Consider the following 14,906-nt stretch of genomic DNA (forward strand, 5'->3'; position numbering starts at 1 on the left):
CCTGGGATCTTTGGCATCCAATGGCTTACGCCAGAAGATGTGGGATCGACCGGCTCACGCTCTACCTACAAAGTCCCAGTCAAAGTTATTTGGTGGGAAATCAAACCCAAACAAGACGGTTCATAGGCATGCGTGTTACCTCGGCCCCATCTTGGTAGATTGAAGGACCACAAACAGCATCCACCCAAAAGGGCGAGCACGGAAATGAGTAATGGAGCAACATCATTACAGAACTTCCAATTACATTCAATAGGTACAGGTATTATGGAGCGAAACAAGTGTTGCCGAGGATGACGATGCTTTCAGACAACAAACAATGTACATGACCACTGATCGGTTGGTTCAAACAGAAATTGCTGGAGACTTGTCAAACAGCAATACGACCCCGCCAACCACCTCGCTTCTGTTCAACTAAAAAAGCCAGATAGAGACATCACTGGTACCACAAACACCAATGACGTCACTGCCAAACGCCAACATCATAGACACCAGTTGGGAGGTCTTGGAATTGGAAATTAACAAAATGAAGACGTTTGTATGCTGCATGTGTGAGAAGTGTTATGATATATTCAGAGCGAGACATGGGTAATGAACGTAGAGCAGCAACGAAGGTTGGAAAGGGTGGAAATGCGAATGGTTCGGTGGATGTGTGGAGTATCGTTGAGAGAGAGGAAGACAAATGATGAATTGCGAAAGATGATGGAATAGAGCCTGTGATTGATGCTGTGAAGAGGAACAGGTTGAGATGGTTTGGTCATGTGTTGAGGAAGGATGAAAGTGACTGGTTGAGAAGAGTGATGGAAATGAATGTAGAAGGAAGTAGAGGACGGGGAAGACCGAGAAAGACTTGGCTAAAGATGGTGGAAGAAGAAATGCGGGCAAGGGGGTTAACAAGGAGAGATGCAGAAAATAGGGCAAAATGGAGAAGATTGTCATGGGGACCGCAAGGCTAACCCCCACTATAGCAGGGAAAATGGCCTTAAAATGCATGTTGTGTGGTTGTTGTTGTATGCAATTATTTATCCAATAAACATCACAAATACCTTCCAAAATGACAAATACCTTACACCAGGAAAGAGAGTAAATAAAACCAATCAAAGCAAGAAAGACAAAGCAGGCCACCAAAAGACCCTGCGGCTCACAAACGCCATCCTGGATTTGAAATCACGCCACCCCTAAAGTGAGTGAAATTGTTTAAAGGCGACTCATCGACCAAATCGAATTGTAAGATTGGTGCTTTTGGCTGAAACAGCTGCCCCTACCAAACCGACATTTTCCAAATTGAAGACCCGAGGTTGTATCACACCGACAACCAACGGAATACAAAATTTTACCACGCTCAATGAAGCCGCAAGCAGGTAAACAAATTGCTGATGCGCAGATAGTTCTGCTCAAGGTCAACAAACAATGGCACCAATCAAGGACAATATCAATAATTTGAATAACTCAAGAAGCCGACCAACATACCACAACATATTAGCAAAATAATACCAATAAAATTATTAATTAGAGGCAAAATAATTTCAAGAATAGGTAAAGGTGTGGATGGACCGTTCGTGACTGGTCGTTTCATCATGACATATATAGTATCTTGTAGGTGAGCCAAGAGTATAACCTTAAGATTCAATTTTTGTATATATTTATCTTGCTCCACAGTGAAGGTAAGACATTTAAAAATGGAATGCAATGCAATATCAGCTCCTCACTGTGGGCCGAGACTCCCCTCTCCCACACGTACCATCTCTTTGCCCTGGCATCAAAACAGGAAGCAGAGTACAGAACCGGCTTCTCTTCCCCATGCACAGTAGTTTCACCTTGTCTGGTGTTGAACATCCATCTTTGTGGCATCCTCCATTCCTCAGCCGGGTTTTTATGAATCCTATTCACTGCTTGCTCACTTTCCATGAGCTAGAGTCTAAGCTTAACAATGAATGTCCGCTCGTATTACCTGTGCCGAACAAATATTTTAAAGGTAACGGATGAACATAACCTCGTACAGATTCGCGGTCCTTTCTGAAACGACCTGATCCTACAAGTCTTCCCATCATGTGTTAGTCTAAGCCCGATAACCCACCGTTAATGTTCCATTGTCATCATTTTACAAAACCTCAGGCCTTTATATCTACATTTAAAAAGACCCTTTTGATCAGATTTTACTACACTTGGGAATGACACCTTGAAACCATCAACAGCATGATTTTACAAATCCATCCGAAAACACCTTCAGAAAGAGCAATCATTGTCCGAAATGTGAGAAAGCAACTCGTAGTCAGGTTCATTATGTTCAGATTTATAATTTCGTTCTTTTTTTGTGGAGATTAGCAAACCTATACATTTTTGGAAAGCTTATAGCACCAGGAATCCGAAAAACCATGTTTCCATTTGCGCAAATTTTTCTTTGGCGGCCATATTGGATTTTCAAAATGGCCACCATCGGAAACCTATTTTTCGCGATATCTCAACATCCGAACCACCTAGAGTGCTGATTCCAACACCTATACCCACATTTTTGGGGATGAGGAATCACATGAAGCCATCTAAAATAATCTACACCTACCCTGGGATACCAGGTGGCAGCCTACAGCGGATTTTCAAGATGGCCACTTTCAGGAAACATGTTTTTTTCTGAATATGTATACCACATTGAGTGATGTTTCGCCTCAGTACAGTCATAGTCATAAATGGGATCATTTCAACATGTTCAGTTCATGTACATGGAAAGTCATTATATCAGACCTAATAGTTCATTTAAAATAAACCTCATGAAGCTCACAATTACTTACCTGTTGTCGTTTTATATATTTGCAGGTCTTGAGAGAAGATGAGTGAAGTTACGACTCAGCCCACACAGTGGCAGCACTGCATAATTTGTCAAACCGCTTCAGCAAAATATGGAACGCTTGTCCAGCAGCCCAAACCGGACTCGTTTGAACACTTGCTACAAACCCTTAATGATAGAGCAGCCTACCATGATGGAAAATATGTTAAAATTCACAGTCGCTTAAAGGATGAAACAAGTGAAAGTCTGCAATTCAATAATGCAGTTTGGCATCGTATCTGTTATTCAAATGCAACCAACAAAGAGAAGGTACAACGTGCCAAAGACCGCCATCAATATCACATTTCAGCCGGCTCCTACACAGAGAAAAAACGTGGACAAAAGCGAAAAAGCACAGAACTGGACGAACCATCAACTTCCACCACCAGTCCGTTTACACGTTCTGCAACAGCTCCATTCATTAAGGAACATTGCTTTTTCTGCCAGGAAGATAACGAGCAAAAATTGTACACATTGAGAACAGAAAACGGTGGGAAAGCATTACACGATGCTGTGGAGCTGTCTGGAAATCTCACCCTGCAAACTAGGTTAAACACATCCATCTCACCCACTGATGCACATGCAATCGATGTTCAATACCACAAGTCATGTTGGACAACAAATGTATTCCATGTGTTACATACCAAGGATAACAAGGGAACAACAGAGAGAGGTCATCCGTTTCAAACATCATGTTTGATTGAGTTGATTAGCCTTGTCGACTGTCAAACTCAGAATAAACAATACTTATCCATGGCACATATTGAAACAACATACATCAACTTGCTTGGTGGCACAGATGCATTGGCGCACCACTTCCCTGCATATAGTAGACACTGGCTCAAGGAGAGAATTCTTCTAGAACTACCACACGTAACGTCTGTTAGGCAAAAGGACAGGAGAAAACCTTCTGTTCTTTACTCCCCAGATGCATGCGAATCCGATATGGTTCAGTCTGCCATGATAGAAAGTGAAGTAGACGATCTGAATATTATCTATAAAGCAGCAAAGGCATTGCGCAGAATTATCAAGAACTTCCACCAACAGGAAAACTCATCCGATGCTATACAGGTCACTAGCAGCACAGATGATGTTCCAGCAGCACTCCACGCAATGATCAGATGGGTTATGGTGGGGCCAACAGAAACACTAGAAACTGAAAAACGAACCACTCACGTTAACAGAGAAGTACTCACTGTTAGTCAGATGCTATTGGGTGGATTCAAATCTGACAAGCAAGTGAACTATAGGCCCAAAACTGATTCTGCGACCTTCCGATCAACCAAATCACAAGAAACTCCACAGTCTCTAGGATTAGCCTTGGCAGTTCACCATGACACAAGAAACAAGAAACTCCTGGAAAGTCTCTGCTCTCAAGGTTACTGTGTCTCATACAGTCGTGTTATGCACCTCGAAACAGCCCTAGCAAATGCCATTGTGGAAAACACCCTGAAGTTCCAAGGACTTTATGTTCCTCCATTTTTGAAGAAGGGAACTTTTGTGTTTTTTGCAGCTGATAACACAGACTTTGCTGAAGACAGCGTGGATGGCAAAGGGACAACCCATGGAACAATCATTGCTGTTTATCAAAAACGTGACACTCAAGGAGAAACATTGGCGCCACAACTGAGCATAGCTGACACTACCAGTTTGTCAGTGACCCCGTACCAGGTTCCTATGCTTCATTGTGACAAGCCGGTGCCGAAAACCATAAAGAGAACAGACACATTCCACATCAGCAAGGATGGTATATCACCAGCGTATCACCTTACACATCTAGGATGGTTGGTTGCTTCTATGATCACCAGAATGCAGAAATCAAACAGCACATATATACCTGGTTGGGCAGGATACCACTCATTGCTGTCGGGTAGTCACAGTTTGACACAAGTCGGAGTCTTACCCCTTCTACCTGAAGTAGCACACGAGTGGTCGACTCTTCTGACCGTCATCTCTCAGACAACTCAGCTAAAGAAGTTAGTTGTTGGTACAAGCCACCCTACAGTCATTTCCTGGGATATGGCCCTCTATGAAAAGGTGATAAGGCTGCTGGATGCAAGGCCAGACCTGAAAGGTACCGTTGTACCTCGGCTTGGCGAGCTGCATGTGGTCATGGCTGCTTTGAGAGCCCTGGGTACTTCCATTGAGAACTCAGGTATTGATGACGCGTGGATAGAGGCCGACCTCTACGGACCTTCAACAACAAGGCAGATCCTGAGATGTTCGCATTACAAACGCACTCTCCGTGCTCATATTTATTCATATATAGCACTTTATGAAATGGCGCTGGACCTGTTCTTCAAAGATTATCCACAGTTGAAAGCCGTTTGCTCAGATATGTCAGAAGAAATAGACGAGGCATGTTCAGAAAAGGACAAGTTCACCAAAGCCACAAGTGTGAAAGAAGCCAACACAAAACTGTTGAATGTCATCACTACAGCTGATGTTGTGAACATATTCAAGACTTGGGAAACAGAACAATCCAAAAAAGCCATGTTCAAGTCCTTGATGAATTACCTGCATCGAGTGGAGACAATTCTGTTCTTTGTGGAAGCTTCTCGGGACGCAGATCTCAAACTCCACCTCGAATCTGGTGAGGCACTCAGCAAGCTATTTTTCTCCATGGATCGTATCAAATACAAACGTCTTTGGCCGCGATACATAGCAGATATGTATGACCTGAGGAAGACGCATCCGGCCACATACAGGGAACTCGAGAATGGAAATATCTCAGTAACGAAATCTAGCATCCCCTTTGTATCAATCGGTGCAGACCACGCTTGTGAACAGGAAAACAGAGCAATGAAGGTTCATTCTGGACTTCCAGGCATCTCCAATAATGCCAATGCAAGGCAGAGATTCTTTATGGCCTCTCCAGAATTGTCACGGCTGACCAGAGAATTCAAAGATCAGTTCGACACCAAAACAGACAAAGTGACAGAACACCACGAACTTAGTCCGAGGGCAGTGAATCTGAACAATACAGCGGTTGAAAAGATCAAGGCTGCTATCATGAGTCATGGCAATCCATTTACCACAGAAGGAAATAGCATATACAACTTGATCACACATGCCTATGTCCCAGAGGAGCACACGTCACAAATCCTGAATATCGACAACATTGGTCAACACTTGTACGAAGAGTATGTTGACGAAAGAATCAATGGAACAGTCAGCTTATTTGCACCCGTGAAAAAAGAAAACAACACGATGTACTTGTCTGGTGTGAAGAAGACCAAGATCATGCTCAGGGACAAGTCAGTCGACTTGAAGGAAACAAAAGACTTGTATGGAAGGCTGATGATATTGACAAAATCAAGCCGTGATGTTGACCAGAAAGACGCAATAGGCAACTACGAATTCACCCTTACACCTCGCGCCTTGTTCGCACCAAACGGTGACCTGCTTCCTTGCCTTGACAAGTCAAAGTTAATCCATCTCCTTGTGAAACATGGAGACTTAGCTCCGGGTGACTTAGCTCCGACCTCAAGTCCTCAAGCTCAAGTCCATAACTCTGCAGCTATGAAAATAGCAGTAGTCGACGCCATGGTTCTTGTACAGAAATTGTCGACAAAACCAGCTGCAACAGTAACCGTTGAAGATCTCAGTGTCAGCTTTAATACCAGATTGATGTCACTGACAAGACATTTTGACGAAGTTATCCTCGTGTTTGATACTTACAAGGCCGATTCGTTGAAGCAAAGCACAAGACAAAAAAGACGAGGGGGGCACAATCCAGTCCAGTACCAAGTGAAGGACAATACCAAGATCCAACACATCACCATGAAGCGGTTCTTGTCACACGATCAGACAAAGTCAGATTTGGCAGAATATCTGGCTGAGAAAACGTTGGAGTACAACAGAGATGCCTCCAAGCTGATAATTATATGTGCAGCAGGAAAGGCCAAGAGTAACAAAGGCGTGCATTTTGAAGACAATAATCATGAGGAGGCAGACACTCTGATGATTCACCAAGCAGTGCTGGCAACTCGCCGCAATCCCAACGCAGAACAGCTTACCTTCTTCTCTCCTGATACGGATGTCCTGGTCTTGGTCATAGCTAACTATGATGTTCTGCTCAAAAACACTGCTGTCTCCCTTGTGCCGGGCCTTGTGCAAGTACAACCAATCTGGAACAATCTTGGCGTCGAAAAGGCCAAGGCATTGCCAGCATTCCACACATTCACAGGAGCAGACAATACTGGACGGTTTTCGCGAATAGGCAAAACAACATGGTTTGAAGCTTTCGTCAGAGCCGATAGTGACGTGATACAGGCCATGAGAATGCTCGGTGATGCTGCAGATGTGACCGCAGATCAGATGTCCAACTTGGCAAGATTTGTATGTGCAGTGTACGTACCAAAGGGAATATGTATCAACAGCATTCCGGAGTTGCGCTGGTACCTCTTCTGTAAACACATGACTGAAAGTCACAAGTTACCTCCAACGCTAGGGGCTCTAAATCAGCATGTTGATCGTGTACATCTTCAGGCAAGGGTATGGGCTCAGGCTACTATCGCACATCAAGTGTTCCTGGATCCACAGCAACATGGCTACTTCAAGGACAACGATGGGGAATTGAAACCACTAATGACAGATGTACCACCAGCACCGAAAGCAATACTTGAGATGGTCAGATGTCAGTGCAAAGGAGACTGCTCATCGAGACGGTGTTCGTGCCGTGCCAATGACTTGGCATGCACAGACTTGTGTTTGTGCAGCTCCGAATGTGAAAACGACGATGACTGTCAACCTGTTCTCTGCTCTGACGACAGTGATGAGGACATTTGAAAACCTATGAGGACAAAATGTTGATGAATGTTGACAAAGATAAAATTTCATCTATGGGAAATATTCTATGTTCAAATAAAAGTAATTATTACATGTATAATTATGGATTGTATAGCCTCATCTCTATATACTTACCTCTTGAATACATAAATCACCTGTTTAGGATATATGAGGGATGTGGTTTCATAATTATGATCCGTGTGCCACAATGTAGCGAAACATCACTCAATGTGGTATACATATTCAGAAAAAAACATGTTTCCTGAAAGTGGCCATCTTGAAAATCCGATGTAGGCTGCCACCTGGTATCCCAGGGTAGGTGTAGATTATTTTAGATGGCTTCATGTGATTCCTCATCCCCAAAAATGTGGGTATAGGTGTTGGAATCAGCACTCTAGGTGGTTCGGATGTTGAGATATCGCGAAAAATAGGTTTCCGATGGTGGCCATTTTGAAAATCCAATATGGCCGCCAAAGAAAAATTTGCGCAAATGGAAACATGGTTTTTCGGATTCCTGGTGCTATCAGCTTTCCAAAAATGTATAGTTTTGCTAATCTCCACAAAAAAAGAACGAAATTACATAACAAACCTGACTATCGTGTTTTAAAAATAACAAACGAGCAAAGAATGAAAGATGATTGTGGATTGAAAAAAAAATCTCAGATGAGGACATTTCATTTTGCTGTACACATCTCTCAACAACACAATTTTTTAAGTATGGTCAGTTAAATCGTGTACCCAATCAACGGGATGGGGGATGTGGGAGAAAGAATGAGGGATGTGGGAGAGAGAATGGGGGATGTGGGAGAGAGAATGGGGGATGTGGGAGAGAGAGAGATGTGGGAGAGAGAGAGAGATGTGGGAGAGAGAGAGATGTGGGAGAGAGAGAGAGAGAGATGTGGGAGAGAGAGAGAGATGTGGGAGAGAGAGAGAGAGAGATGTGGGAGAGAGAGAGAGATGTGGGAGAGAGAGAGAGATGTGGGAGAGAGAGAGAGAGAGATGTGGGAGAGAGAGAGATGTGGGAGAGAGAGAGAGAGATGTGGGAGAGAGAGAGATGTGGGAGAGAGAGAGATGTGGGAGAGAGAGAGAGAGAGATGTGGGAGAGAGAGAGATGTGGGGGAGAGAGAGATGTGGGAGAGAGAGAGATGTGGGAGAGAGAGAGAGATGTGGGGGAGAGAGAGAGAGAGATGTGGGAGAGAGAGAGAGAGATGTGGGAGAGAGAGAGAGATGTGGGAGAGAGAGAGATGTGGGGGAGAGAGAGAGAGAGATGTGGGGGAGAGAGAGAGAGAGATGTGGGAGAGAGAGAGAGATGTGGGAGAGAGAGAGAGATGTGGGAGAGAGAGAGAGATGTGGGAGAGAGAGAGAGAGATGTGGGAGAGAGAGAGATGTGGGAGAGAGAGAGAGATGTGGGAGAGAGAGAGATGTGGGAGAGAGAGAGATGTGGGAGAGAGAGATGTGGGAGAGAGAGATGTGGGAGAGAGAGAGAGAGAGAGAGATAGAGAGAGAGAGAGAGAGAGAGAGAGAGAGAGAGAGAGAGAGAGAGATGGGAGAGAGATGGGAGAGAGATGGGAGAGATTGTAATCACGACCCAATCAACAAAATAGAGTTCAGGAGGCAAGCAGCGTTAAAGGTCACATGTCATAGGTCACATGTCACATGTCATATCAACAGGGAGTATCGAGTGCATTGACAATGCTTAACGCTTGGGGGGCAGTCTGCAGCTCGACCCCAGCACTGATACCACCAACAGGTGCCAAAGAAAAAAAAAAAACACTCCCCAAAAAGGTACATGTATATGTTGATATAAGATGGAGGGATGAAAAAAAAACGGCTGCGTTACTAAGGCAACCGTTGCTATGTAGCGGCATAGTTACCCATATCTGACACGCCCAACACCACTTGCATGGCTGGAACAAACACGATGCTGGATTTACACCGCCGTGGCAAGGAGCGGCTATGGCTTTCTTAGGAGACAAGCAATGGTATTTCTTCAAAAGTGGATCTTCAGCAAGGTGGAATTAACCCTGAGCACAAATGCAAGGCCCCCCTCGTGCTCCACTTGTAAATGCTACACGACTTTACACATAAATATTGAATTGGGAACAAAAACAAAATGAGGTTGGGGGTGGGAGAGGGCTGAGGGGTATTCATTTTGATTAATACAATATATAATCTATCCATTTCCTGGACAACCTGATAACTGCATCAAAAACACAAAGATGGCAATGAGTCAGCTCGTTAGGTGTATACAAGTGGTGACGAGGTAAAGGTAAGGAGGGGTTACTCCACCCGGAAACCAAAACGGCCCAAAGAATTATCGGAACCTCCATGATTCACGAACAAAAACACATCAAGAGTAATAAGGATCAATTCTTGCAAATGTAGAAACTAAAATAATGATTTGAAACAAATTAACACATTAAAAGCCTTTTACAAAAAAATGTCACACTCCAGGGTCCAAGGAATGCTATCCTGACCACAATTGGTGACAAACGTTGAGGTTCAGTGCAACGACCCTCAAGACCACCCAACCGACATATTTACCTTCTGTGACATAGTTGTGACTGCGCAAGAAAGTGCCGTTGATTTTCCTGCAATCAATGTCCTCTTCCATTGACTCTGGCAGGCCGTAGGCAAGGGCTCAGCATACCAGAGACAGCAACGCGAGGACACGTCGTCGTGGTGTAAAGCTGGCAGGCCGGCCAGCCTCACGTCCATGCTCCTGCGTTTCAAGATGATGGTCGGCCTGTGGTCTCCTTGTATCGACGTCGAATTGTTCCCGAGCAACCGTTGGTAATGGAGGTCGATGTACAATCGACTCCAATTGGTATTTGGCTCGACGACGGCACTCCAAGAGCTTCCTAGTCGGTCCTCATAATGGTCGGCCTTCCGTCTTGCGATATAAAAGGAAGCCTTGCTCAAAAATCCAAATTTGCAGCAATGGAATAGCTAATCATAGGGCGTAGGCTGCAATGGGCCTCCTGGCGATGGACCAAAATGGGCCTTCCACCTTGTTCCTCTCGATGCAGACACAACAATTTGAAAAAATTAAAAAAATTACATCCCAATCGGCTCGCCAATTGTGCCGCTTCGAAGATGCGCGGGGCCGTGCAAGGCGAGCGACGCGAAGCGGGCGTGCTGCGGGGTCGGGGATTGCGCAGAGAGAGGGAGGAGAATGCGCCACACTGACGCAGGCGGCTCCGTTTCGCATAAAACATGGACACGGCCGGGGAAGGGGATCAAGACGGGAGTTGGAAGGAAATTACCCAAAATGCACATTTTCCCAGGCATGTGGACGAGGAGGAAAGAGACAAAACGTTTTATACCATATAGAGCGAGATTTGGGGATGCGTCGAGTGAGCAAATTGCTGGGTTGTTGGGGAGGGAGGTGGAGGTTGTGTCGAAAATGAAAAATTAAAACAGTTCAAGCCCGTCACCGACAGCATTACAAACGTAATGGCCATTCACACAGACGGTCCCACCCCACAACTTCCTCAATGATGACCTTGTAATTACGATAGTGATGCTGAAATAAATAACCGAATCACATAGAACATAAACACAATTGTTGCTGTCACTTCCATGTCACCTGCAAAGGAAGCAACTTGGAAAATACCAAGGTAATGCTGAACGTGATGCCATACACTAAATTCTTAAAGCAGTGAAGTAAAGGCCTTGGTCACGGTCACGCACGCGCGCACGCGCGCACACACACACACACACACACACACACACACACACACACACACACACACACACACACACACACACACACACACACACACACACACACACACACACACACACACACACACACACACACACACACACACACACACACACACACACAGGCGGTGGTGGCTTTGTGGGGGGGAGAGGGAGGTGACGTGGCTTGCTGGGTTTGCAAACTTTAACCCTTCAACGAGGACACAAATGCGCACACAGGGAGTGGGGCCTGAGGTTTGGCGGACTCGAGTGGAAGAGGGGCCTGATATTTGTTGGACCCGAGTGAAAGGGGGGGACTGAGATTTGGGGGGCGTCGAGATTTGGCAGAACCAAATGAAAGGGGGCCTGAGATTTGGCAGATCCGAGTGGAAGGGGGGCCTGAGATTTGACGAACCGTAGTGGAAGGGGGAACCCCGGTTTGGCAGACCCGAGTGAAAGGGGGGCCTGAGGTTTGGCAGATCCGAGTGGAAGGGGGGCCTGAGATTTGGCGGACCTGAGTGGAAGGGGGGCCTGAGATTTGACGAACCGTCGTGGAAGGGGGCCCCCGGTTTGGAGGACCCGAGTGAAAGGGGGGCCTGCGATTCGGCAGATCCGAGTGGAAGGGGGGCCTGAGATTTGACGAACTGTAGTGGAAGGGGGGCCCCCGGTTTGGCAGACCCGAGTGGAACGGGGGCCTGAGATTTGGAGGACCCAAGTGGAAGGAGGGTCTGAGACTTGGCGGAACCGAATGGAAGAGGGGGTTTGAGACTTGGCGGAACCGAATGTAAGGGGTTGCTGAGACTTGACAGAACTGAATGGAAGGGGGGCCTGAGAAAGATGAGGACCGGTCGTGATGACGCACGCATGCACGATTATGGTTTATTCACTTGTGTGGTTTTCGTTTTGGTGTTGCTTTCGGTTTTGCTTTGGTATGTTTTTTGTTTTGTTTTGCGTGAGATCACATGCTGTGTATTGTATGTGTAACATTATTTTTATGCTTTATATACATATTGTGCACATGTTGTATTGCATAAACACGTTACATGTGACGTGTTGTGTACCCGCATCTTGTGCATGACATATAGCAAAAAAAATTGTGCTTGTGCGCGCGCACACACACACACACACACAAACACACACACACACACACACACACACACACACACAACAAGAGAGCAACAAGAGAGCAACAAGAGAGAAGGAGAATTCAGTGAAGTATAACAGCAGAAGAGATGAGAGAGAAGGAAAGCATGGAGGATAGGTTGAGAGGGCAGGAGGAAGCACGAGCCAGGATGGAGATGGGAGTGAAAAGTGAGAGCCAGAATGGAAGATGGAGGGGTGGGGGGGGGGGGGGGAAGGTAGGGATTGAGCGAGCAAGGGATGGAGAAGGAATGTGAGCGAGTGAGAGCGGTCAGCATGGAGGTTGATGTGAGCACGCAAGGGCGGGACGGAAGGGGGCGGGGGCAAACAAATGTGGGCAGGACAAAACAAGGTGATCAAGCAAATGTGGGATGCAAGGGGTGAGCGAGCGTTGGTGGTTGAGGAGGTTGAGTGACCCGGAGGGGAGTGAGCAAGCAAGGGAGGAGGGGAGGCAAAACACTTGGGGAAGAGAGGAAAAGTGGAAGAATACATAAAGTGAAAATATTTGTAACATATCCCCAACTCAATTCAGCTATAATGCGAGAAGTGCAACAAATTACACAGACATCCACCCAACGACTGCTTCAATCAATCAACCTCATCCCCCACCACCACCATCCCCTCCCGAAACACTAAAGAATCACAAAACAGGCAATCACTGCTGGCTTTATGTAGCACAAACTGTTCCATTCCAAAGCCAAGAACACATGGATGAATATTCAAAAATAGTATGTCACAAACTGACTGCAGGAAGAATTAAAATAAAGCTTCATGAGGTTATGCAGAATCCAAACTACGAGAATGGAATTGGTCAAATATCACATCATATTCCACCAAAGCTCACCCTGCATCAGCGCAACATCAGCAATATAACAAATTGTTTAAGCAAACTGTCAGACACACAATATACTGTATATTACACAACCGATTAAATATAAATTATCATCATACAAGATTGAGGCTCGTGGAAGAGCGAGGTGACAGAGGGTAAAATGGCAAAGAACTGGCGTTGGAGCATTGGAGCAGTGTGGCAACAGTTCGACAAAAACAAGCAAGATAATGAACTGAGAATGGAGATGGAGGAGAGAGGGGAACGAGAGGCGGAAGTGAGGGAGGGGTGGGTGAGAGAGAGAGAGAGAGAGAGGGGGAGAAAGAGGGAGAAAGAGGGAGGTGAAAGAGAGGGATGTGAGAGTGAGAGGGATGTGAGAGTGAGAGGGATGTGAGAGTGAGAGGGATGTGAGAGAGAAAAATGTGCGAGAGAGAAATATGTGCGAGAGAGAAAAATGTGCGAGAGAGAAAAATGTGCGAGAGAGAAAAATGTGCGAGAGAGAAAAATGTGCGAGAGAGAAAAATGTGCGAGAGAGAAAAATGTGCGAGAGAGAAAAATGTGCGAGAGAGGGATGTGAGAGAGAGGGATGTGAGAGAGAGAGGGATGTGAGAGAGAGGGATGTGAGAGAGAGGGATGTGAGCGAGAGGGATGTGAGAGAGAGGGATGTGAGGGAGAGGGATGTGAGCGAGAGGGATGTGAGAGAGAGGGATGTGAGAGAGAGGGATGTGAGAGAGAGAGGGATGTGAGAGAGAGGGATGTGAGAGAGAGGGATGTGAGCGAGAGGGATGTGAGAGAGAGGGATGTGAGGGAGAGGGATGTGAGCGAGAGGGATGTGAGAGAGAGGGATGTGAGAGAGAGGGATGTGAGAGAGAGGGATGTGAGAGAGAGGGATGTGAGAGAGAGGGATGTGAGAGAGAGGGATGTGAGAGAAAGAGTGAGGGATGTGGGAGAGAGAGTAAGGGATGTGGGAGAAAGAGTGAGGGATGTGGGAGAGAGAGTGTGGGATGTGGGAGAAAGAGTGAGGGATGTGGGAGAGAGAGTAAGGGATGTGGGAGAGAGAGTAAGGGATGTGGGAGAGAGAGTGTGGGATGTGGGAGAGAGAGTAAGGGATGTGGGAGAGAGAGTGTGGGATGTGGGAGGGAGAATGAGGATTGTGGGAGAGAGAGAGAGAGAGGAATTTCTTTTGTTTCTTGGTACCCTTTCATTGGTAAGAAAATGGTACCCTACCCTCACCCCCATCCAGAAATGAAACGTTTACAAGTTAATTACTTAATTCAGGACAACTCAAAATTTACGGCGATGGCATAATGGCGACTGAACAATCTGGGGAATTTCTAAATGTGCCTTCCTTAGACCTTCCGTCGGCAATGATCAGCACAATTAAGAGACAGCTGGAGAGTCACAGTGCGGCATTTAGCCAATGCAAGTGCCCATTCAGCGGGAAAGCAGTCTGCAATCTTTTCAGAACCCATCGACAGCACAACACCTCGACAGGCTCCTTGGCATCGTTCCGACTGACAGCGAAGCATATTGCCTCGGCAACAGCCAGCGTTGCTCTGGCAATAGCCACCGATCGACTCCCCTGGCAGTCTTTCCAAAGCACCATAGCACCATGTAATTTAG

At 46.0% G+C, this 14,906-nt stretch overlaps 1 protein-coding gene across 8 annotated transcripts in view; it reads right to left on the minus strand.

The window, feature by feature from the left end:
• LOC137423527 (serine/threonine-protein phosphatase 2A 55 kDa regulatory subunit B beta isoform) overlaps positions 1-14,906 on the minus strand; it is a 240,058-nt gene that overhangs the window by 139,967 nt on the left and 85,185 nt on the right. Inside the window, exon 1 of one of the 8 annotated variants that reach the window (XM_078774185.1) lies at positions 10,154-10,687. The exons of the other annotated variants lie outside the window; for them this stretch is intronic. Within the exon in view, the coding sequence (XP_078630311.1) occupies positions 10,154-10,223 (70 nt within the window). The 5' untranslated portion in view covers positions 10,224-10,687. Of the gene's footprint in view, positions 1-10,153; positions 10,688-14,906 lie in introns of those variants that run through there. 8 annotated transcript variants of the gene reach the window in all.

This window comes from Myxine glutinosa, chromosome 3, assembly GCF_964187855.1.
Source record: "Myxine glutinosa chromosome 3, kmMyxGlut1.1, whole genome shotgun sequence".
In the NCBI taxonomy this organism is placed as follows: Eukaryota; Metazoa; Chordata; class Myxini; order Myxiniformes; family Myxinidae; genus Myxine; species Myxine glutinosa.